Raw genomic sequence first — 25115 nt, 5'->3', positions numbered from 1 at the left:
GTTATGTCTGCCAGTGGGAGCTAAAACGAACGACTTAAACAAGTACAAAAGTTATGTCCGCCAGTGGGAGCTAGACGGGCGTCTCAAGCAAGTAAAAAGGTTATGTCCGTCAGTGGGCGCTAAAACGAGGACAGTAGCAGCGTTGTGTAGCTATAGTAACGTACTATGTAAAACAAGATGGCGGATTTGCTGGTTGGAGGCACAAATGCTACCGTTCAGTGCACACCAGCCACTACAGCAGATGAAAACAAAAGATAAAATAATAACAATAATAAAAAAGTATATTAGATCCTTACCGCGACAAGGTTAAGTTACGTTTCAAAACAATAAACACAATACTTCAAAGTAATTATCAACAGGTATTTATCTAAAGGAATAATCCAACAATATTTACCAACAAACTAGTATCACATAAATATATCGTATGACGCTTGGCGTTACTGTGTACCAGAGTTGGGCATGGATCCGGATACCGGATCGTGATCCGGCAGGATCTTCGTTTTTTGACCCATATCGGATCCGGATACTACTTTACAGCTGCCGAATCAGGATCCGGATTATCCGATCCAGTTTTTGTACAACATACTCAGGAAAAATAATATAATATTTGTGAATAAAATTGTGCGCAACACTGAATAACTTAACTATAACCAACTAATACTTGGAAACTGTGCTTCCATTGGAAATGTAAAAGGAAGAGAGGTTAGCGCTGGCCACTGAGCGCCTTGTCAAATTCTGTAGACTTCGTAGTGCTGTACTAGCCTAGCTAGATTTTTTTGTCAAAAGATATCACAGAGTAGTTGATACTTGATTCCACATTCTTAGGAAGTAGCAGTATAGTAGCTAGCATTTAGTTAACCATTGGATACTACTAGTGCTATGGAAAATGAAATTGCCCAAGGTTTGAGGGAGGGAAAGTTCAGGTCAAAAGAACTTATGGAAGGAAAAAGTGAAGTGTGGAAGCACATTCAGCTGATTTATAGGCCTAATAATGGTAATTTAGACGAATATATTGGTTATGCCATTTGCAACGACTGCAAAATGCTGATGAAACATGACAGAGCAAAAAGTGGGACAACTCATTTGAATAATCATATACAAAGGTGCAAGAAGAATTCTGTAAACCGCCAACCAAAAATAACCAGTTGTTTCACCCAGCCAGCGGTTCCAAAATCTGCCAAACTTCAGGTGCAGGAAGCAAGTGTTAAGTTCATTGCCACTGATGTTATGCCATTACATGCAATAGAAGGTGATGGCCTGGTGGGTCTAATTCAAGCTTGCATCCAGATAGGTGCGAAACATGGCAATACATCGGCTAAGTCTCTTTTGCCATCAAGATATACTGTAAAGAGAAAAATTGTTGAAAGATCGAAAGATATAAAACGAAATCTGGCAGAGGAAGTTAAGTTAGCCATTGAATGTCATGGCTTGATTGGAGTGACAACTGATATGTGGTCAGATTTGAAAAGCCGGCACTACATTAGCTTAACAGTGCATTATGTAATGGAGAAAAAGCTAAAAGCACAAGTTCTTGCAGTACATGAATTTCCAGATGAACGTAAAACAGGCGAAAACATTAGGAAATGCCTCGAAAGTGTATGCAGCAAATTAGGAATCTCCATGGAAATATTAATGAAGTGTTGCTTTGTAACAGATCAAGGGAGTAACATTAAACTTGCTTTGGCTAATTTCAAAAGACAGCCGTGTGCTTGTCACATGCTGGCAACAGTAGTTAGACATACACTGCAGTTGGACCATTTAAGTAAATCAGTGCTTCCAATGAGCAAGGATGACTCAGATATGGTGTTTGTTACACAGGTTCAAACAAGTGTATCTGCTGTGAAGTCTGTCATATCATATTTGAAAAGATCTGGTCTTAACAACAAGCTATCTACTACAGTAAAGCAGTCAAATGCTACAAGGTGGAATTCCACAGTGACAATGTTAAAGTCGTTTGTTGACATTTATGAGAAAGTTGATGAGATTCTTACTGCTGAGGGACAACAAAGTAGATTAGAAGATATTGACTTGAGTGTTGTACGACTGTTAATTAAGTTTTTGGACCCATTTTTGGAAGCTACCAAAGCCCTTGAAGGTGAACTGCAACCAACCATTCATCATGTTTTCCTATGGTGTGCAAAACTGAAGAAGGATATGCAACCAAAAGCCTTAGATCCACCTTTAATGCAATTTTTAAAGTCACGAGCACTGCAAGCTTTAAATGATAAGTTTGAAATTACACTCATGCACAAACTTGCTTTGTTTGTAAATCCAAAGTTTAAAACATTGCTTCCTTTAAGTCCAGATCAGAAAGAGGAAGTGTTCAGTTATGCACAGGAGCTTTTGGATGAGCTTCATACTCGTAACAGCAGTACATCTGCACCCAGTGGTACTTCACTGGAACATTCTTATGCTCCACCACCAAGCAAAATTAAGAAGGTTTTTATCATTGATGATGAGTTACACCGAAATTAAAGCATACTCCAAAGCTACATTTGAGGATGCATTTACTAATGAATTTTATGAAAAAGGGCAGTTGACTCTTATCCAGTTTTGGACTTGTAAAAACATATTGAGGAAATTTCCCAAATTAAGCAGACTAGCAGTTGGAGTACTTAGTGTGCCAGCCTCAAGTGCATCTAGTGAAATAGCCTTTAGTGTTTGTGGCAACACTGTCACAAAAAAGCGCATTCAACTATCATCTTCAACTGTAGATTCATTGCTTGTTATTCATCTTCAACTGTAGATTCATTGCATGATATTAAAATTAAAAAAATACAATGCAAAACAACTGAACAAAGTGAGTGCAATGAATGGTTTAACCAAAGAAAATTCCGAATAACAGCATCAAAATTTGGGGATATTATTTTGGCAACAGAAAGAAGAAATATCCAAAACTATGTGACTCTATGTTTGTACGCCAACACATGTCCACAGAAGCAATATGTCATGGCAAAATGTATGAAAAAAAGGCACTTACTTTGTTCAGTAAAACAAAAAATATCCATGTGAGTCCAGCAGGTCTGTTTATTGCCAACCAACAGCCATATCTTGATGCAACACCAGATGCAAAGGCAGAGGAAACTGGTTTAGTTGAAATTAAGTGTCCATATAGTGGAAGAAATGAAATTATTACTGCCGGTGCTAACTTCCCATATCTGGAATTTCTGAGCGGTAGCCTTGAATTAAAAAAAAATCATAAATACTACTTTCAGATTCAAGGACAGATGGGCATTGCAAAGAAGCAGTACTGCTACTTTGTGGTGTACACATTAAAAGATATGTTTGTGCAAAAAATTACCTTTGATCAGCATTTTTTTACTGATATTATGTTGCCCAAATTGCAAAATTTCTATGTCAAAGTGTGGCGACCATATGTAGCCGAAAAAATGGCAAATGGGTCATTGGTTTAGGTAATTATTTGGTGTTTTGTGATGTGTTTTTTTCGTTCTTAATTTATGTTTAAAATCTTTTTTTACCCTCCTTTATTGTTTTGTTGCCATTCAATAAAATGATATAAGAAACCAACCGTAGAATTGTATTCACACGGAGTCCAAGTTTGTTGGTAATCATAATTGCTGTCAAAAATATACACACCTAAATAAAAGAAAATCATGGATTTTTAATGCAACAGCAAGATAGTTCTTCAGACAACCCACAAACAAAACACAAAACTGCCAAAACCTAACTGAAACAAATAATAAATATCCTGGACAAAACTGCCAAAAACCTACTGACACAAATAAAAAATATCCGGATAAAACTGACACAAATAAAAACATCCTGGACAAAACTGCCAAAAACCTAACTGACACAAATAAAAAATGTCCTGGAAAAAACTGCCAAAAACCTTACTGACGCAAATAAAATTAACACTCATCTCCAACAATACATTGCCTAAAATTTGTTAACATAAAACAAACAAAAATAATTTTATTTGACAGCGTAACAGATGCGGCATAGATTGCTTCAAAATCTTGTATGTTTTAGCGAGTCCTATGACCCTCTCAACATGGATCCTTTCTGATGCAATGCGCCTGTCCTTTACTACTGAAAATTTTTCAAGCTGGCTTTTTCCTTTAAGCATTGTAGGGGTGTTAACATATACATCAAATGAAGCAAACAGATCTTGTACTCTGATTCCTCTATCTGCCATAATGCTGTCTTTGGGTTGAAAAAACTCAGAGGCATTTTTGTATAGCACAGAATCTTCTATAATTTGCCTATCACTTGCACATCCTCCATAACAGTTACTCAAAAAAGTCACAAGGCCTTTAGGTGAAATTCCAACTAGAATCTTTACAGTATTTTTATTTTTATAAGTTGAGAATGTGGCATTTTGAGCTTCCACATTTGTTGGTTTTTCAATTTCAATTTCTGTGGCATCTAAGATATCTCTGGTAGTGGGAAACTGCTGTTTAAATGTACCAGGCATTGATTGGTTAACAACTTCTCGTGCTGGCCATGTATTAATTTCTTTTAACTGATAGAATAAAAAATTTATCATTGTGCAAAAAATTTTAGAAACTGTAGCTATCGAAATTCCAAACAAAAAACCGAGTTCTTTGTGGTCCTTTCCTTGCCTAAGCTTCATCAAGGTCAAAAACAATTGATCTTCCAAACTTATTGCTTCACATCGATAATTGAGGTAAAATTTACCCTCTCCTAAAATATCAAAAAAGAATCTAAAATGATTGTAATCAAACCCGGTGAAAATATTGTATTGCCTCTGGGTTCTCTTTGTACAGTGCAAGGGAAAATGGTGTGGTGTTCTGTATCAATGTACACTGGACCTCTGCATCACTTTGTGGTTTCGGAAACTTATCAAACTCAACTTCACTGTTACTGTCACAATCAATTTCCACTTCATGTGCTACATCTTCAAATGTCACCTCACTTACTGATCTTCTTACACGGACTGGCCTTAACACTTTTTTGCTGGTTTGCTTAGAAAAGCTAAACACTGAAGGGACAGCATCTGATTTAAGCCGGAATCTTTTTACTTTTTTTGTTGGACCACAACTAATGCTAACATAATCTTGTGGCAAAAAATGATCTCTGCACACAACGTCGTAGTCAATATTCGGTTTCCACAACTTTTTAGTTGAAGGGTCACAACGCTTGATAGCCACCCTCCATTTCTCAAACAGTTGACTATTAAGTGGAAATTTAGAATTCGCATGCCACAGTCGATGGCGCTTGAAGTCCACAAGCAACCCATTTGCATGCAAAAAATCGATGCCCAGCAGGGGCCGAGATACATCGGCTATTACAAATTTCCAAGCAAATCTACCAATGGAAAGATGCAAAGTTAAAACTTTGAAGCCGTACGTACGTATAACAGTTCCATTGGCTGCTTTAAGTGAAACACCAGGTCTGTTTGAGCGACGATCCCGTCCAGTTGCAGGTAGCACACTTACTTCAGCACCACTGTCGATTAAGAAGTTGGCTCCTGTGTTGCAGTCTGACACGAAAAAGAGTCGGTTTTGCCTGCCGGCCGTCGCAGCCAATCTGGGCGGCCGGCTGGCTCGTTTCCCTGACAAATACATGGTCGGCGGCAACGACGTGCCTTGGGCCCAAAGCGCTGATGAAAAAAACAAAGGCCGTCTCCACGCGGATCAAAAGCAGACTTGTTGCTTTGACTCTGCACTTTTGAAACAATAAAATTTGGGTCGCGCCTTGCTTGCCATAAAACATCTGCTCTCTTGGCGAAACTTCGAAGGTCGTCGATGTTCTCTTTTGCCAAAATAATTCTGATGTCTTCTGGCATTTGTTGTAAAAATAGATGCTCAAAAAGGAAACACGGCTTGTGATCGCCTAATAAAGCCAGCATTTCATCCATTAGGGCTGAAGGTTTTCGGTCTCCTAAATCAGGCAAATTTAAAAGACGAGCGGCTCTCTCTTGCTTTGAAAGAGAATATGTGTCCAACAGTTGCTGCTTAAGCGCTTCATATTTTTCTTCTGCAGGCGGATGTTCCAACAAATCAATTAGACGTTGTGCTGCGTTTTGATCCAATGCAGAAACCACATAATAAAACTTTGTTTTATCGTCAATTATCTTCCGCAAAGCAAACTGTGCTTCTGCTTGATTAAACCAAACACGCGGTTGCGCGGTCCAAAATGTCGGCAACTTTAAAGACACTGCATGCTCTTCCATCCTGAGAAATTCGTTCTCAGGTTACGGGGTCACCACTGTAGCGCTGTTTATTTGCGCGAGTTCAAATATCGAATGACACAAGACAGAAAGGGCGAGACAAAACACGTTGCAAATAGAAAAAGGCACGTGACGTATTGTGCGGTTCGGTTACGCATGACTGGTTAACGCAGTTGGGGAAAACACCCAGTTGTCGCCACATGGCCACCTTTATTTTCCAGGCAGTTTGGTACACAACAGTATTGTGGCATTATCGCCAATATGATTAATTTCTTCAAGTTTTATTTTAAACGTTTGATTTCATCAGACAACAGCTGTGCTGCTATACGAATCCGCCGGTAACTATAACTGTTGCGTGGCGACATCGTGTGGTCACGTAATATTTTAATTAACTACCCCATTGATTTAAGAGATCGATTCCTAGATAGATGCGGTCAATTCGCGATGCAGTGTTTGGTTTTATGTATGTAAAATGTTTTTTATTTGGGTAAAAGTATCGAAAGCTATCTTGTAAATTTAGGTCTTCCATAAAATTTAACCAATTTTTTACATCAATACCAGTGGCGGCTCGTGCCTAAAATTTGTGGGGGTGCTGCTCAAAATTTTAGCCTTTATTGAACATATATAAGTTGGCAATATATAGAAAACCTACATTTATAGTTTTCTAGCCATTGTTTTGTGTAGAAAAACAAGTAATACAAATCTTAATTAGAAACTCCATTGTGACGTAATTTTTGTTACGCAATAACGTACACGAGTGTAAACACCAGACGGTATCATTTGTGTATTTTGTTTACTTGCACAGCGACGGCTAAACACCATAACATGCAGTAATAATGTGGAACAAAAACACACGTGACACAGACTCGAAACTAAGCGGTTGTAAATACGGTAAAACACAACAAGAATATAGAAAAAAAGTAATGATTCGAAAAAGGTCGAAGTATTTCAGTTCGACAACATTTAAAAAAATGGCCATGTTTCATTTAAGTAAACTTATGGTCACAGTCAGCGTTTTCAACATATTATATGACACTTCACAGATTATAATTGTCACACAAAAAACTAGCCATACAGCTGTTTATTGGTATCATAACTGACAAATTTAACAACCACTTTACATTTGTGTCAGAACTTGTTTATTTTAACATCTTTTTTTGGAATTTTTGTGTACAGACTATTATTTGTCTTTCAGATTTTTAACTGCTATAATTGCTGCTTTATTTGCTGGCAAATAGCTTATGATTGCTTTTTTTAAGTGCAAAACGCCTTCAAGCTTTAAAATTTACAACACTCTCAATTAAATTTAAACCATATTATTAAACCTTGTGCTTCCTTTTTACAACCAAAATGAATCATAAAGTTATAGTTTGGGCATGATAATTGATAGCTTCTTCCTTGATTCCAAATGACAACTGAGAAACTGTTTTTCTATTTAGTAGTACTAGCACTGCAAGTGCAAGTCTTTTGGAAATAATGGTGTTCCTAACAAAGGTTTGCATCCAAACTGTTTTGCCTTTGAAGGACTCATGAAAACAGCAAAAAGGATTTTTCATCCTAGTAATTTCACTTGTCAAAACATCATCTAGATTATTTTCAAAGTAATCATGAACATCAGATCTACAGAAACATTTTCATTTCAGTAACTAGCTTTTCTTTGTCAACAATAGGATGTGCTTGGTGGTCACTATACTATCTTGTCTGTAGAATGTTCATTCTTAAGAAACACTTCCTGTGAAGCAATTTAGCAGCTACTGTTTAGACAAACAGTACATGTCCATTATATCAATACTCATCTTTTTCATCATGTCCACATAAGGGAGTTTCAAAGTTTCCACAGAACAAAATGCAGTCTATTATTTTGGACAAAATTTTACGATTTTTTTCCACTTTTTTGTTGTGTTCAATAATTGAAAGTCTATATACGCCTCACTAAGTTTTTCCTTAATATTTACAGTTCCCAAAAGTGAAAGTGAAACATCGTTGTCCACATGCTTCTTTGACTTCTCATGTTTTTCTGCTTTCTCACCTATTTTGGCTACATTTGTAAAACCATCTTTTGTCCAGCATTTTTCATCACCTCCAAACAGCAAACATGGAAAACAGAACAGTACATTTTTAACTTCACAACCACAAAGCCAATTTTTCTTTTGATACCATTCAGAATTAAAACTGCGTATATATTTCTTGTTGTGGCTCATTCCTGGCTGACAAAGTTGAATATTAGGCGTTGGACGCCCTTTTTTCTTCTGCGAAATCTTAAGTTGCTGAAGCTCACTTTCAGCATAGATACTATAAAACATAGATGAGAAACAAACGCGCGCAAAAAAGGCAAATATATAGAACAAACAAAGAAACACTTTTCTTGCGCTTCACGCATCATTGGTTCTAATAGGGTGAAGTTTGAAGCATACAACAAAATGGAGTTTTGCTGTGAAATAATGTTTGGTGACGAAGTTGAGAGTGACCTAGACGAAGTTAGTGCTTGGAAAAAAGAAAGCGTTTTAATAACAATAGTTTAATGTCTGCTTTCTGTAAATTGTAGGTCTTGACTCTTCCTTTGGAATCGGCTGTCGAAATTATCAACCGAGGATGTGAAATGGCGGTACAGGTACATTTGGTAAAGGAAAGGTCAAAACCATCGGAAGATGCATTGGCTGAAATAATAGCTGAAATATTTTCAGGTACAACGTTATTTTTACTAAAACTACAAGTACAGATTGGACATTGTTCTTCATGTACTACGATGCAGAAATTGTAGATTAAGTCTAGTTTTTAAATTTAGATTACTGCAGAAAACCTGATGGCAACCAGTTAATGAAGCGATTTTCCTGCAATGCTGTTGACCTTGGCAGCAGATGCAATTTGTCCACTGGTGAAATCCTTAAATGTTTTGATGCAATACGTTTGGTACACAAAGAGCTGGAAAAAGGAGAAGAATCGTGTACATCTATAGAGGAACCAACCAAGAATGATATTGATATGGCTGCCCATATTGCTGGATACATTTTGTTCAAGTTAAAGTCGAAAACGTCATGTAAAGAAGAAATTAATGTGATTAACTCGTGTTGTGTAATACCTGATGGAAAATTTTTGTTATCAGTAACAGAGCCAATCAAAAAAATAATATTATTTTGTGAAAAGAAATTTAGAACTTGGCGTACAAATTATGGCATAGATTTAAAACTCATTGAAGAGTGCATGAACTCTACTGTTGTAAAAAACTCTGTGCAGTGTATATGTTGTGACCCTAAGAAATTTGACATGTGCCTTAACATTGTTCGAAAAATAATTACTTACTACATAAAAATCCGAGGACATCGATTTACAGCCAAACTGAAAGAAGGCTTGCTTTTAAATGGTTCCAGCAAGTGCCTTAGAAAATCGCTTAACACAAAAAAATGATGTATGCATGTTGTGATATTTTCACTTTTTTATTGACAATACTAAACCAATAAATAAGTTACATGTTTCCTGTCGGAATTTTGATGTTTCTGGCCACAATACCTTACAGTTAGAAAGGTACCTATATTTCAGGCACAACAGTTACACTTCTTTAGTAAAAAAACAAGTTCCATGATGTGTCAACACCACATAATATTGTGACATATTTATAATTTACAACATTTTCTGCGTTTGCTGATGTTGCCACTGTTATATTTTAAGTTACACTTGGTAATGATTATGTTATTTCTGTATCCAAACTCTTTAATGTCAGGGTTATCACATCGTCGGCCAATTGATCGTTGATGGCTAAAATATGCCTCCAAAACATCTTGTGAAATTCGGTTGCTTGCAACAAAATTCAAACCATTAGCAAGCAAATATCTAACAAGACACACAATTCCCTTTGAAGCCATACACAGACCAACATATGTCTGGTTTGATAGAAAAGACTTCTCAGCAGCAGATTCCTCAAACTTTTTGACATTGTCTTCTCTCCATTGGCACAAATAGGAAACAAATGTAGTTTCCAACCAATGGAGTCTCTCATCATTAGTACTCCTTTAAATAGGACTTTTTGTAAAACTGAGAGAGAAACAAAAGTAAGCCAATATACCTGTAAACTTTAGTATCAGTTTTTCCCTTCCTCATTTTGGTGTTCATACAATCAAACCACTTGTCCATTAATAAAACAAACTTTGCGGTTTCCACCATTTCGCTTTTTTTTTGCTCACACTCATCGCTTTGCATTGATATTCCAACCCGTTGAGACAAAGTTTGTGCATCAAATTTTACGTTCATTTTTGTGTAGGGATTTAAATTTATGTGAGAGTTTTTAAGTTTTGTAAAGTAGAATTCATCTGAAACAGAATTAGGTTGCAATGTATTATCAACAGTTGGTTAATAACAAACCATTTTTAGCTTGGATGTATTGAAAGTGGTCCCAAACAATTTGTTTTCCATTGCAGTAAATCAGCCTTTTGCCACTTCCACTATTTTTGCTTGAAAAAATACAGTTTCTCGTTGTCTTAAGTAAGTGAGGTGGATCTGGAATTAAGTACAACTTTCTGCCAGGTGCAAACACATTTTCTGTTTCATGTGAAAGTTTTCCTTGACACATATTTGCAAACATTGTGCGATTTGCAGACAAACTGTCAGCTACCACAGCAAGAACCTAAGTCAAAGATTGGCAGTTATTATTTTGCATTATTATCACTAAACGACAAATAAACCTCACATGCAAACCATTACACTCCAATAAACCAATAGATTCCCAAACAATTGAGGCCAGCAAAGAACCATCAACTGACGATGTAGCAAAATAAGCTAGTGGATACTTAAGACCTGGTGTTCCACAAAAAGACTTTCCATAAATTACAAGCGCATGTGTTGCCATTTCACCCTTTTTGAAGTTTAATCTGTTGCCAAAGTTGGTAAAACCTAAAATTTGTCCATTAGATGAATCATACACCAGGTTCTGTCGAACTACAACAAAAACAGATACATTAGGGATCAAACTTATAAAGGTTACTGTTGCAATAGGTTCTTTTTACTTTTCATCTCATCTAAAGTTAAAAAGATAAACTTTTCTTGCTCGGAGCATGTTGCAGAATAATTCTGAATAAATTCCAATGTTGTTCTTGTCCAACCTGCTTCAGGTTTCCTAGCATTTCTTTAAAAACAGTTAAAGGGTAATAAAACATTTATGTTTGTACACTAAAACATGTATATGAATCAACCTGTAATCAATTAATGTTCTTTTGGATGGTAAAACAACACCACTTTGCCTCAACTGATCGTAACAAGATGGGCTTTTTGTTGCAAGATTAAGGGCAAATCTATCACATAACTGTTATAACTTTGCAACAAACACGTGATAAACAACAGGAGTATTTACCGAATAATTTCAGGATGAAAACGTCTTGCATTTTTGTGTCTACACTGCAGCTTTAATTGCTCAGCTTTGCTCTTTTAAACTTTTTTGCAGATGCTAGAAGCCTACATTTTCTTGCTTTTGCTGTAATTATTTGCACTTCTTTATTTGCTGTTTGTCTTCTGTAGGTTTCTCTTTGTTTCTGCAATCTATGTTGTTCTTTAAATTGAATCTTGCAATTGTTACATTGACTTTTACTTTATTTAAACAAATTTGTCGTTCAACTGGTGTAATGCTGAACAAAATACTAATTGTTGTTTTTAAGAACTTGTATTTCGCTAACGTTTCGCCCACCAGAATGGTAGGGCTTCATCAGAGCAATGAACGATATAGTGCAAGCATAACAGGCGAAAATGCACAAGCGCAGCGGGATATAACGTAAAGTAATTATAAGAGAACAAAGGCTTATCGTGATGGGTTGAGTGTGCTATATTGTGACAGTGCGTAACTAATGTGCGATATTTGAAGAGGAAGTCGGACGCAAAATGTCGCGGAAAACTGGGCTGAGGTTTTTGCCGTCGTTACGGTTTAAAACATTTGAATTAGAATTTATGAGGCAACTTTCAAAGACCAATCTTTTCGACCAATTAGGTTCCTGTTTCAAAACTTGGGCATCGTTCCAATTTATGCGGTGATCACATACAAAAACGTGTTCGCATAAAGCCCGGTTTACAACAAGCGCGAACGCGAACGGTTCTTTTTTTCCTCACGCGAATGACGCGAAAATCGAGGTTTACACCAGGAAGGGTTAATCGAACAATAGTGCACAATACAAAGCCTATGACCATCAAAGATGTGGTTTTGCAACTGATAATAGTAAAATAGCTCCTAAACCAAAGTCGTTGTTTATGTAATGCAAAACTACTCTACTCTGTGCAGCTAATTTAAGAAATTGTTCTACAAAGTATTTATCTGTCTTTTTTATCTTGATTGTTTGCACTCTAAAACTTAAACATGTACCATTTTGGGGGGATAAAATACAACAAAGTTAACCAGTTTCAGTTTCCAAAAACTATGTTATTTCCTATTTAATCTATACCTGGTGGGTCTGTACATTGGAAAACTTGGTTCCAGACATATTAATTCTGATACCACTTCACCTATTCTATCACCATTTGAAAATAGTATATTGATCATGTTCTTTTTGATATTACAGCGCGATTTATAACTGTCCAGCACTTTTATGAGTGGTATATTTTTACAATTTGCATCAATTTACATTGTGTAATAAAGTTGCAGCGCCTAAACCTCCATATGACAACAAAGTAACCGACATAAATGACCAAGACTGATCATTCCTACATATTCTGGGCAAAATTCTCGCGCGAAGCGCCGTTTCTGTTGCTCACGGAGCAACCCAGACGCGAAGCGCGCAAACGAGAGAAGCGCGAAATGGGACTTCCCCACGCGTTAATTAAACAGAGAAAGAAATTTCGCGTTGCTCGCTTCGCACGCGCTTGGTGTAAACCGGCCTTAAGGCGGACTTGTTAACATCCATGTTTCTGACTGCCACTTTGTGTTCCTTGAGACGTGAATTTAGATTCCGCTTAGTTTGACCAATGTATACCATATCACAATCACGGCAAGGGACCTGGTAAACAACTCCTGTACGATGTTGTGGTATAGTGGCATCTTTTGGTTTTGGTAGTAACTGCCCAATAGTTTTAAAAGGTTTCATTGCCACTTTTACCCCAGCATCATTCAGGATACGTTTTAGGCGCTCCGATACACCCTGGACATACGGTAAGCATGTGAATGATTTAAACCAGGGTTGTCCAAAGCCTGGCCCGCGGGCCACATGCGGCCCGCGACCTCCTTCAATGCGGCCCGCCACCTCCTTCAATGCGGCCCGCCGCCTCTTCTAGAAAACTTTTAAAAATTACCGTATATCCTCGCATATAAGCCGACCCTAGAAAAACAACCTTAAAATGGTAAATTTATAAAAATCCGCATATAAGTGACATAACAACCAAGTACGAATACAATGGTAAAGAGACATTGTTATTGTTTATTACGTAACTTAAATTTCTGCCTCGTACGTCTTATGCTAGTTTTCAACAGTTTAGCCTAACCCTAACCGGTACAATGTAGCCTTTGAAAATGAGAAAAGTTTATCTCGAAACGTCAGGCATTTGTAAATAAAATGTTTTCTGCAATATTGGCTGTGTGCTTTATGCTGAGAATATTCTTTATAATTTCAGTTTTACTTAATCCTCCATTACATTCTGTTTTATTCTTTCTTTTCAGACTTAGTGCCACATTTTTTACGATGGCTCAAAAAAGAAAAATCTCTGATGAAAAACGTAAATTCAAGGATAGTTGGGAATTGAGATTCGTGGTGAAAGAACAAAGTGGTCGAGTTTTATGTTTAATTTGTAATGAAATGATATCTGTTATGAAAGAGTACAATGTACAACGACACTACAGCACTCTTCATGTCACTGGCTATGATAAATACACTGGTGAGGCGCGGCGAGCCCTACTCAATGATCTCAAATCAAACCTGCATAAGCGTCAAGAACACATGTTTCAATTAGTGAAGCCTTCGTCTTCTACAACCATTGCTTCTTATGATGTATCACTTTTGATGGCTAAATCCAAAAAGGCATTCTCTGACGGTGATCTCATTAAGCGATGTGCAATAGCTATGGGAAAGGCCATGGGCTTTAACGATGCAGCTCGTGGGTTTGAAAAAATTCCACTCTCGCATCAAACTGTTGCTAGACGTGTTGAAGAGCTTAGCAATTTCGTTCAGGAGAAGGTCATGAATCAAATTCAGCAGTGTGTTTATTTTTCTCTCGCTCTTGATGAAAGCACAGATATAAGGGATGTCAGCCAGTTGCTTGTCTTTATTAGAAGTATTGACTCACAGTTTAATGTCAGTGAGGAGTTACTCGGCTTACTCCCACTTTTTACCACTACGAAAGGATCTGATATTTATGAAGCGCTGAATTCTTTAGTGAGCAAGTATGGTGGATTTCAGAAATGCTCTTGCATCGTTACAGATGGTGCCAAATCAATGACTGGAGCTAAAAGAGGGGTTATAGGGTACTTGAGAGATGCTGGAGTCGACTGCCCAATGCTTCATTGCATTATTCATCAAGAATCGTTATCTAGTCGCTGTATACGTTTATCTGATGTGATGCAGCATGTAATGAAAATTATTAATTTCATTAGAGGCGGTAATAAAGCGCTGAGACATCGTCTATTTGTTGATTTCTTGAAAGATTTGGATACAGAATTTTCTGACGTTTCACTCCATTCTACTGTTCGTTGGCTTAGTGCTGGGAAATGTTTGCAGCAGTTCTTCAGTCTGCGTAATGAGATTCTAAACTTTTTAGAAGAACTGAATGCAGACACTGATGGGTTTAAAGGTTTATTGCAAGACGTCAACTTTCTGAAAGGTCTAGCATTTTTCACGGATATTACTCAGCATCTGAATAAGCTCAATTTAAGTTTACAGGGTAGGAATCAAACAATTGCTTCTCTGTATGGTTTCATAGATGGCTTCCGCAAAAAATTATGTCTCTTCAAAAGTAATCTGCAAAGTAACATTCTGATTCACTTTCCAAGTTGTGACGTTATTTCTAAAGAAATAGAGGACAATAACTTCTGCTGCTTTGTTGAAACTCTTGATACCCTGATTGAAGACTTCAACAAGCGATTTCAAGATTTCCGGCACCTTGAGAAAAACTTCAATGTATTCAATGCTCCGCTGACTATAACTATATCAGAAGCCGATGACGATTTGCAGCTTGAATTGTGTGACTTGCAAAGTGACCAGTTTTTATTAAGCAAAGCTACACTGCCAATCACTCCATTTTGGCCTCTTCTTTCTGAAGAGCATTATCCTAATTTACGCCGTTCTGGATTGCACTTGCTGTCAATGTTTGGCAGTACCTACCTTTGTGAAGCAGCATTTTCCGCAATGAAGTCGATTAAATCCAAAGAGAGGAATCTACTTAAACAAACATCTCTCGAAGCCTCCCTTTGTTTAGCCTTAACCTCAGTTGACATTGACACAAAGGAGCTGGCTTCCAAAATACAGGCACACCCATCTCACTGAATTTTAAGTAAACTGTACCGTTTTACGTACTTCCTTAAATATTTTTTACGAATAAATTTATGGTTTATTCTTATTCATACTTGTCAGTTATTTTTAAGGTTTCCTGGTCTACTGACGTTGCTCAAAATTTCCAAAACTCTCTTATTCGTAGTATTCACATCTTAGCTTCTTTAATCTATTCCCCAATATGTTTTTATGATAAATATAAAGATTCATTTACACATGTACGTGTTTTACTTTACATCTGGTACGGTGAGACAGTGTATAAGAGGAAAAATGTCAACTGCGGCCCGCGATCTAATTTCCTTGCCGAATGCGTCCCGCGTCCCATAAAGTTTGGACAACCCTGATTTAAACTGTCTGTTTTGTACGGTGGTTGTGTTATGGGTCAAGTGGTGTAAGTTACGCGGGAAACCGTTATTCTTTAACACGCGTGCAATATTTTTGCATTCGTGTTTGTGAAGAACCGTATCCTTGATGTGAGTTGTGGCTCTGTTGTAAAGCGTTTTGGCGACTAAGTTTTTGGTGCCGTGGATGGTGAGACGTGTAGTGTAGGTAGCGGTCAGTGTTCGTGGGCTTCTTGTATACGCCAGTGACGAGCTTTTGATCTGGCTGCCTGGTAACAGCCACATCTAAAAACGCAATGGTATCGTGTTGTTCGGTTTCCATGGTGAAAGCTATTGTAGGTGATATGGTGTTCAGGTGTGTGTGAAATGTGTGGACCATGTTTCTGTCGATAATGACGTATGTGTAATCAACGTATCGAAGCCATAGACGTGGCGGTGTGTGGAAAGTTGCAAGTGCCTTCTGCTCTATGTGTTCCATAGTGAGATTAGCAAGAATAGCTGAAATAGGAGAGCCCATGGGTGTACCAAAGATTTGTTTGTATATTGTGTCTCTGTAAGTAAAAACTGTTGCGTTAAGGCAAATCTGTAAAGCTGTTTGTATGTGAGAAAGATCTAGCCCGGTGCGTTCGTGTAGTGTAGTGTCGTGTTTGAGTTTGTCCAGAGTGATCGAAAGTGCCAAATCGGTAGGTATGGACGTAAACAAACTGACAACATCAAAAGAAACTTGGCATTCGCTTGGTTTTATATTAAAATTCGAAATAGTGTCTAAAAAATCCAAAGAGTTTTTAATTGTGTAACCGGAACGACCAACGATAGGCGAGATTATGGCGGCGAGAAATTTTGATAAACTATAAGTGGGTGAGTTTACGAAAGAAACAATAGGTCGCAAAGGGATATTATCCTTATGAATCTTCGGCAAACCGTAAAACTTTGGAAGAAGTCCTTCTGTGCTTCTGAGGTGACGGTATTCTTGGTCGGTGAGACAGTTGTCCGTGCGTAGTTTCCAAATGAACTTGTTTAATTCCCGTTCTATGCCCTTGAGTGGATTTTTTGTCAATCGTAGGTATACCGAGCTGTCGTCCAAAAGTGCTTGTGCCTTGTGTTCATATTGTTTCCTATCCATAACCACTGTACAATTTCCTTTGTCCGCTTTCAAGATTGTCACCGATTCATCCTTTCGCAGATCACTTAGGGCGCGGGTCTCTTCCGGAGCCAACCATTTCTAGGACAGGAACCTTCTTGGGTGCAATTGCGAAACCGTGGCCTTTTTTTCCAAAACACTGTGTTCCGCTTTGGTTAGAATCTTAGAAGAAACGTTGTTGACCCATCTTTGTTTGCTGAAGTTTTTACCTTTCCTCGTAGTTTTTGTCTGCCGATCTTTTTGTAGCGCCTGGAGCTTCTTTTCATGTACTATGGAACATCCGGTTGTGGTCGACCATTGACGTTTTGTAGCATATTGTTCCAACACATCCATACATTGCTGTGTTAAAACCTTCGTGAGTTGTAGTTTTAAGTCTTTGCAGAGTAGTTTGAGTTGTCCGATTTTTTTATGTGAGCTGGTTATTCTGTCTTTGAGCAGTGCCCAGCCACACCTGCGAACTATCAAAAACGACGATCTGGATTTGTCTGGAGGAGCTAGGCGGAGGCTTTTTGGTAACATATCTCCCGCTTTGCAGGCGTGATTGAACCTGATATGGCCATATTCTTTCTCGATTGTACCGACTGCCTTGACATACCTTCTGGCCGCTTGTAGAATCGCTTCGTTATAATCTCTTCTGATCATAGAAAATACTGAACAGGCGTTTTTGGAATAAGAAGATGAACAACCCGGAACGGCACAAAACGACGGCGCCATTGGATAACAATGGTGTTTAAACTATCTTACAACAAATAACCGCGTTGAAAAATTAACCACCTATTAGAAGCAGTCAACCGTGACTGTATGAAACGATTTGACGTGTTTCCAATCTATACTTTATAATATCTATGCTTTCAGTCACCGAATTAGAATCTTGAAAAGCCATGATTAACCTTTCAATCAAAAACTGTAAAAATGATTAAAAAAGAATAACTGTCGTACTGTACTCATTGTCGAACCTGATGGTACACGTGATTTGCTTTGGCACATAATAAACGCGGAACAGACAACTACTTCCGGGTGCCCAGGTCACACGCTACGTGATTGGTGGAGCTGCGCGAGCCGCAGCACCCTGGCTCCTATTTCGCCCAGCATGTAGCTTTTCAAAGTGCGCATGCGCAGAACCGCAAAACGTCATGAAACGTCAGAAAACTGGAGCTGCAGTTCCAGCATAGATATACATTAGTGTTTCCAAAAAAAAAATTTTTTAATGAAAAAAAAGGTGATTAGGGCGGAAATTATGCTTATTATATATTGCTAAGGAATAAAAAAATAAAAATAATGAAAGTTATTTGTAATATTATGGTAGGTGTATTAAGTAAAAATATCTAGGGGGTGTTGCAGCTCCGCAGCACCCTAGCACGAGCCGCCCCTGATCAATACGCTTCGTGGATTCTTTTTGTGTTGTATCAATTTTATGGTATGTGAAATTAAAGTCTCCTGCTATAATAATTTTGCTTGTATCGAGGTTTTCGTGTATATCGTTTTTAAGTGAAAGAAGCTGGGCGTTTCTTATGTTCGCTGATAAGTTACTATTTCCTGATTTTAGGTACAGGTTATAGATTATGTAACGTTCAAGTTTGTTTGTGTCAAAGTGCTCTAATTGCAGTTTTTGTATGTGATTGTTTTCTATAATTTCGTGTTTTATAGTGAAACTGTCAAGTAATGATGTTTTGATTAATATCATTGTTCCGGCATGAATTCGCTTTTCGTGTGGTTTAGTTAAGATACTATTATGGAAGGCAGTGAGATTGTTTGTATGAGCCCAAAGGTTTAGTTTTACATGGTCGTATTTATGAGTCTCTTGTATTAACAGAATAGTGATATTTTCTTTGTCGATTAAAAATAATATGTTTTCTAATTTTCTTTGTAAACCATTAACATTCAAGGTGCAAATTTGTATCAGGGAATCCATGGTGTTGTTTGAGAAAGAAAAAAACGAGTTTATTTTACAGTTAAAGTTATATTACAGATAGAAAACCTGAGACGAGATACTGTCCTAGTTATTTCTTCTTTGTCTTCTTGGATTTTCTTCTCCAAGATTGTCGGTGCCATTCTCCATCGTCTGATTTGGAGCTGCTGAGGTTTCTTTTCTATTTCATTGTTCACTTTGTTCGGACTGGCGGAAAAAAGATGTTCTATGTCATCACTTGAATGGATCTCCGCAGTTTGTAGGTTCAGATTGAGTCTTGGTCGAAATGGAGTGTCATTTTTGGCAGATTTAGTTTTTTGTTGTGGAGTGGTGGGTGTGCAGTAATGCGAAGTTGTCGGGCTTTGATTTGGCGGTTGAGTGGATGAATTTCCTTCTGTTTCTTCTATTACTTCTATTTCCTCTTCTTCTTCCAAGATAGCTGTATTTTCTTTGGATTTCTCATCTGGATTTTCAAGAACCACTACTTTGTTCAATTTTTCAATCTTTTTCTCTTGTTGTTGGATTTGGAAAAGAATGGGTGAGAAGGATTTGGCCTGATTTGTTCCAAAGATGTTTCCAAAAGTTTTTCCAAGTGGAGTCGAGTTTGTAGGTAGTTTTGGAAAGAGAAAATCATTTGTTCTGTCTAAATTCGGGATTGTTGATCCATGAGGACAGATTTCCTTTGAGTGATTTTCCTCACCGCAAAGTGCACATCTGGTCTTCTTGGGGCATTGGTTCCCCCAGTGTCCACGTTGATTGCAACGCGGGCACGAAGGTCCAAAGGATTCGCCTGGTCGGGCAACCTGCATCTGGTGACCAAAGATTTTGATACGAGGAGGAACGTTTTCCAAGCGTACATCTTCCAGATATAAATGCATATAGCCATTATGGAGGAATTTCCATTTTCTATGTGTGAGGAAAGCATGCTTTTTGTAAGTACCCCATTCCAAATCCTGGCAGGCTCTCTTCAAGTGAGATTCCTCGAACTCTAGGGGCACGGGGAAGAGAGTGAGCTTATAAAGAGGTCTTGGGGGAGTTGAAGTCTGGATTATCAGAACTGCGTGCTCGCTGATTTCATACGATTTGGGGTTTTCGTGTGCCTGTTTCATCTGTGTGAAGATGTTTTTGCTCAGACGATCGTACGTAATTTTGAATTTGGACGAGTTTCTGGAGATTGCGCGAGCCCCACAGAGACCACCCCTGTATGGGTGTAAGCAATTAGGCTCCATGAACAGATCTACAAATTCCTCAAGCGTGAAATGGTCCCTATTCAGTATTTGGACAATCATAGAACGGTCTTCTTGTAAATACGACATCCTCGTTTGAGAGAAAGCACCACAAACTTAAGATGATACTGTTTTCCTTTGCTGCACCCTGAAACTAGGTGAGAGCGACACCTAGTGGCGACTGAAAATTGGACAAGGGCTTCGCCGCAAGTCAAAAAATCGAACACACGAAAAAAATTAGAGTACGAAAAAAACAATTAACAGTACTATTTTTTTTATTTTTATTGGCGATAAAATATGGAAATGACAAAATAACAACATAGGAACACACAGCGAACAAACACAAAGGCAATTAACGCAAGTGCGCATTCCACTTTAATTTATACTTAGACAGAGCATCATTTTTCACTGCTATGATTTTTTCGCTACATTGGCAACGTTTCATTTGGTACACAAACATGTCTACTTTTGGTTTTTGTGGTTTACATCTGTAGATGACAAATCTGGCGTTTAAAAGCATGCAATTCACAAGTTTCAAAAAATATTGATCAAATTTTTCATTATGAAGTCCAAAAGTTTTTGTACCATTATTTAAAACGATTCGGCAGCCTAGAACACTGTCGATCCAACATTTTTCCAGTACGCCTGTACATATACACATTCACAAAATAAATGTAACATAGTTTCTTTGCACACGCCGCAAAAAGTGCACTCATCAGCATCAGCAATCCCGAAGCCATAAAGGGTATCGTTTAGAACAGGGGTTCTTAAACTTTTTGGGTCGCGCCCCCCTTGAAACTTTTTATTAAATGTTACGTCCCCTCTGAATAAATTCAAGTCAAAAAGGCATCATTTTTGTTTATTATCAACATCGGTTACTTAAAAGTATTAATGAGAAGGATGAGGTTGTTTTTTTGAAACCAGTTGTTTAATTCTTGGTTTCGTTGAACTCAAAGCACATCGTAGGTCATCGTAGCCTTTGTCTTTACACTAACAAGTGTAGAAAAACCAGTTTCACACAAATAAGTTGCTGAAAACGGAAGGAGGGTGCGCAGCGCTACGTTACCAACATTGTTATAAACGCACGCATATTTTGCCCAAAAATCAGTAAGAGGCATTGCTTCAAAGTCATCCTCTGCTGTGGAATTGTATTTCAAATCCAAAAATTCTTCTTGCAAACTTTCACATACAAGGTCTTCACTGAGGCGAAAAGGATTTCGAGTCAGCTTCCAATCCGACAATTCCGTGGTGGTAAGTTCCGGAAAGTACCGTTCAAATTCCTCTTTCAAAATCTGAAGATGCGCTTCAATTTCCTTTTTGAGCTCGCCCCCCAGTGTAACACTATTTTGTTCAAGGGCTGCATCTAAGTTTGCGAATGGTGCAGCGTTTCCCTGCTGAACTCGACGAAGCCACAGCCCTAGCTTCGCTATAAAAGCACGTATGGCATCAAAATTATCTATTCTCGTGGTGTTTTTGCCTTGTAGGGTCCGGTTGAGCACATTAAGCGCTTCAAAAACGTCAACCAGATATGACAATGACAATTGAAACCCCTCTGAAGTAAATAAAACCAAGAGATCCTGTTTCCCCTGATCTTCGAGAAATAGCTTTACTTCTCCTCTCATTTCATAAACACGAGCTAGCATATTCCCTTTCGATAACCAACGAACGGCAGTATGAAACAGCAGAGCCTTGTGATCGGATTCCAAATCATTGCACAGCTTAGCAAACAATCTCGAGTTTACAGCACTTGCTTTGACTTAACAATCTTTATGACAGTTGCTAACTTGTTGTTTAATGCAGCAGGTGGAGTCTTCGATGCTAAAGCTTCTCGGTGGATCACGCAGTGAGTGCCAACAATGTTTGGGTTGTTTCGCTTCATTCTTGTAATAAATCCGCTTCGCGAACCAAGCATTGCAGGCGCACCATCAGTGCAAACACCTACCAGTTTGTCCCATTTCAGGGAATTGTGACCAAAGTAAAAGGCAACTTTTTCATACACATCTTCTGCTTTAGTAGTTGTTGCTAGCGGTTTACACAGTAACATTTCCTCCTCAATCGTGGTAGTTCCGACATAGCGAACGTAAACCATTAGCTGAGACAATTGGGCAACATCGGTGGTCTCGTCACATTGAATAGCAAAGTATGGTGACGCGTGAATCTTCTCAAGAACTTGAACTTCAATATCCTCTGCAATTTCATCGATACGAGCTGGTAGAATCTGATAAAGAAATTTTTGCCAGCTTCTTGCGGTTTGTCTCCCCTAACACAAGACCGGCTGCCTTTAGCATACATGGTTTAATTAAAGTTTCCCCAATATTGTGGGGTTTCTTTGCCAGGGCAATCATGTAAGCTATTTCAAACGACGCTTCTACTACTTCACTAGATGACGATTGGCGAAAGTTCTCCCCTCCTGCAATTCTCATTTTCCTAAAAGAGTCCCTTTTGGCTTGAAAATACGCTAATGGTTTGTCTTTCAGTCCAAAGTGATTTGTTTCAAGATGGCGTTTCAAACGACTTGGCCGCAGTGCATCATTGCTCAAATTTTCAAAACATATTACACACTGTGGCACAGCTTGGCCATTTACTGTAGCTTGAATAAAACCAAACTGCAAATACTCCTCCATGCACTTTCTCTTTTTAATGCTCATCTTGTCTTACAGCTTAAACCGTCTCACTCTCAGTGCAGTCAAAATTCATATCCGAATAATGAACAGTGAACGAACTAGCACAATTACTATTTTACAGTGACAATTGTTGCATCACAATTGCCAATGTGACTCAATTAATAACAGAACGACTTGGCATTTTTATGATTAGATAACTGACAGATGATCATTTGCTTTTTATTGATGCATTGACTAGTATTTATTTTTCAAAGAATTAGAAAAATAGCGGCAGCAAGGTTAAAACTCCGTGTTTGAGATTTGAATGTCGTCGTTTAAAGCATTGCAATAAAATAATGTCGCCCCCCCCCCCCCCCCCCTGCGAGGGTAGAGCTACTAACACTGAGTGTCACCTTTGGCCGGGCCTGGGAATTTCTGGTAGGTGGCGCTAAGGGGTATTGGCGCGAAAAAAGGAAAAACCTTCATATGAGTTGTTGTTTGGATAATATATTACATTAAATTTGTTTGGCTAATATATTACATTAAATTTGACAAATATTATGTTGATATATATTTATGTGTAGATACAATGGAATTTACGTTCAACAAGTGTTCGTTTGGCAACATATCAATGGGGGGTGGGGGGAAGAAAGGGGAGTGTGGTAGAAAAGTAAGTAAGTAAGAGATAAAAAAAAGTTTCAGTATGTAAATACGTCATTGTGTTTGTTGCAGTTTATAAAAAGAAACAATTCTAGACAAAGACGGTAAGATTGTACAGTTAATTTACATAAATAAATTAGTTGATTAATACAGAAGTTAATTTGCAGGTTTCTTCCGTTCAAAAAATTAAAAAAACTGCAAAAGTAAGTGATTTTTTGAAAACAAAATTCATGAGAAAGTATATTTACACATAAGTTATATGTTTATAGGCAGAATGTGATACCAAAAAGTGCCAGGTAAGCTGCAAGATGGCAAAACTGTAATCTTTCTGACTATATAATACACTATATTGTTTACAGATGGCTATCAAAAAATGAGTTTTTAAAAAAAGTAAGGCCTATTTGTATCTTTTTGTAATACCTAAAGAATAGAATGTTGTAACAGTACTAATCACACCACTCTGTTTGTTTAGAATTCAAAACAGTCTCGCAATGCTAGAAATGTAAGTTTGTGATTTAGCCTTTTTTACTTGTGATTGTCATGGCAGTACACCTAATCACACCACTCTGTTTGTTTAGAATTTAGAACAGTCTCAAGCTGAAAGAAATGTAAGTTTGTGATTTAGCCTTTTTTACTTGTGATTGTCATGACAGTACACCTAATCACACCACTCTGTTTGTTTAGAATTTAGAACAGTCTCACGCTGAAAGAAAAGTAAGTTTGTGATTTAGCCTTTTTTACTTGTGATTGTCATGGCAGTACACCTAATCACACCACTCTGTTTGTTTAGTTAACAGGACAGCTTGAGTAGAACAATGTAAGTATGATTACAAACACCTTTCTTTTTTTATTATTTAACTGTCTTTTGTACTTCACAGAAAAAGAAATAAAAGTTTGGATACTGTTTACGGTGTTCTTATTTAAGGTTTTCATGCAATGTAATTTGTACAAAACTTTAGTACATTGACAGTATCGGGCAGAGATGATAAACAATTGTGAGAATTCCAACCACACCCATGAGGCTCTCATTTGTGGTCGTTGGCATTTTTGTTAACCCAGAAGCCTCGCCAGTAGCCATATGAAACTGGGGGTTCTTAGAACCACACCTGTTGAGCGTTCGAGCCTATAGGTTTAGTAACCATCTTAGGCTATTGGTTAACCACACCAATTGAGCGTTCAAGTCTGCAGAAGACATATAGGTTCATCACAGGCATTTTAGCTAAAATGCATATGGATCAACCACACTCAGGCGTTCAAGCAAAATGCATATTGGTTAACCACACTCAGGCGTTAAATCAACAGTATAAATCAACAAATTGGCTTTCGGAAAATGGAAAAAATTAACATCTGCATATTATTGCCATTGAGACAGCCATAATTAAATAAAATACATTTAAGGGCAAATAAATCCTTTGCTAAAAATAGGACACTCCGAAAATGATTTCAGACATATGGTGTGAAAACCTTGTTTACATCTGGTACACACAATCCAGTCACTTTTAACCTGGCTAGTGGTTTGTAAGTGGTTGGCAGTCCCACATACTTTGCACAGATATCTGTTTAGTTTGCCTTTAAGGCAATTACCAGATACAAGGTTAAACATTTCTAGTCGACATGAAAATATTGAAGCAG

General features: G+C 37.8%; 3 protein-coding genes and 2 pseudogenes across 3 annotated transcripts; 1 reads left to right on the top strand and 4 right to left on the bottom strand.

The window, feature by feature from the left end:
- Positions 1 to 2768: 2768 nt before the first annotated feature.
- LOC145234120 (uncharacterized) lies at positions 2769 to 5035 on the bottom strand (annotated as a pseudogene).
- Positions 5036 to 5379: 344 nt separating this feature from the next.
- On the bottom strand, positions 5380 to 6349 carry LOC145234064 (uncharacterized). The gene has a single exon (XM_080098839.1). The coding sequence runs from the start codon at positions 6155 to 6157 to the stop codon at positions 5438 to 5440; it is 720 nt and encodes a 239-aa protein (XP_079954965.1). The 5' UTR covers positions 6158 to 6349; the 3' UTR covers positions 5380 to 5437.
- Positions 6350 to 13800: 7451 nt separating this feature from the next.
- On the top strand, positions 13801 to 15597 carry LOC145234119 (general transcription factor II-I repeat domain-containing protein 2B-like). The gene has a single exon (XM_080098897.1). The coding sequence runs from the start codon at positions 13801 to 13803 to the stop codon at positions 15595 to 15597; it is 1797 nt and encodes a 598-aa protein (XP_079955023.1).
- A 233-nt stretch (positions 15598 to 15830) lies between these two features.
- Positions 15831 to 16871, bottom strand: LOC145232872 (uncharacterized; annotated as a pseudogene).
- A 4299-nt stretch (positions 16872 to 21170) lies between these two features.
- LOC145232871 (protein FAM200C-like) lies at positions 21171 to 21863 on the bottom strand. The gene has a single exon (XM_080097546.1). The coding sequence runs from the start codon at positions 21861 to 21863 to the stop codon at positions 21171 to 21173; it is 693 nt and encodes a 230-aa protein (XP_079953672.1).
- Between the last annotated feature and the right edge of the window lie 3252 nt (positions 21864 to 25115).

Source organism: Phallusia mammillata, chromosome 6 (genome assembly GCF_965637545.1).
Source record: "Phallusia mammillata chromosome 6, kaPhaMamm4.hap1.1, whole genome shotgun sequence".
Lineage (NCBI taxonomy): Eukaryota > Metazoa > Chordata > Ascidiacea > Phlebobranchia > Ascidiidae > Phallusia > Phallusia mammillata.
Note: the sequence above shows the minus strand (reverse complement) of the source record. Positions and strands in the feature narration are given on the sequence as shown.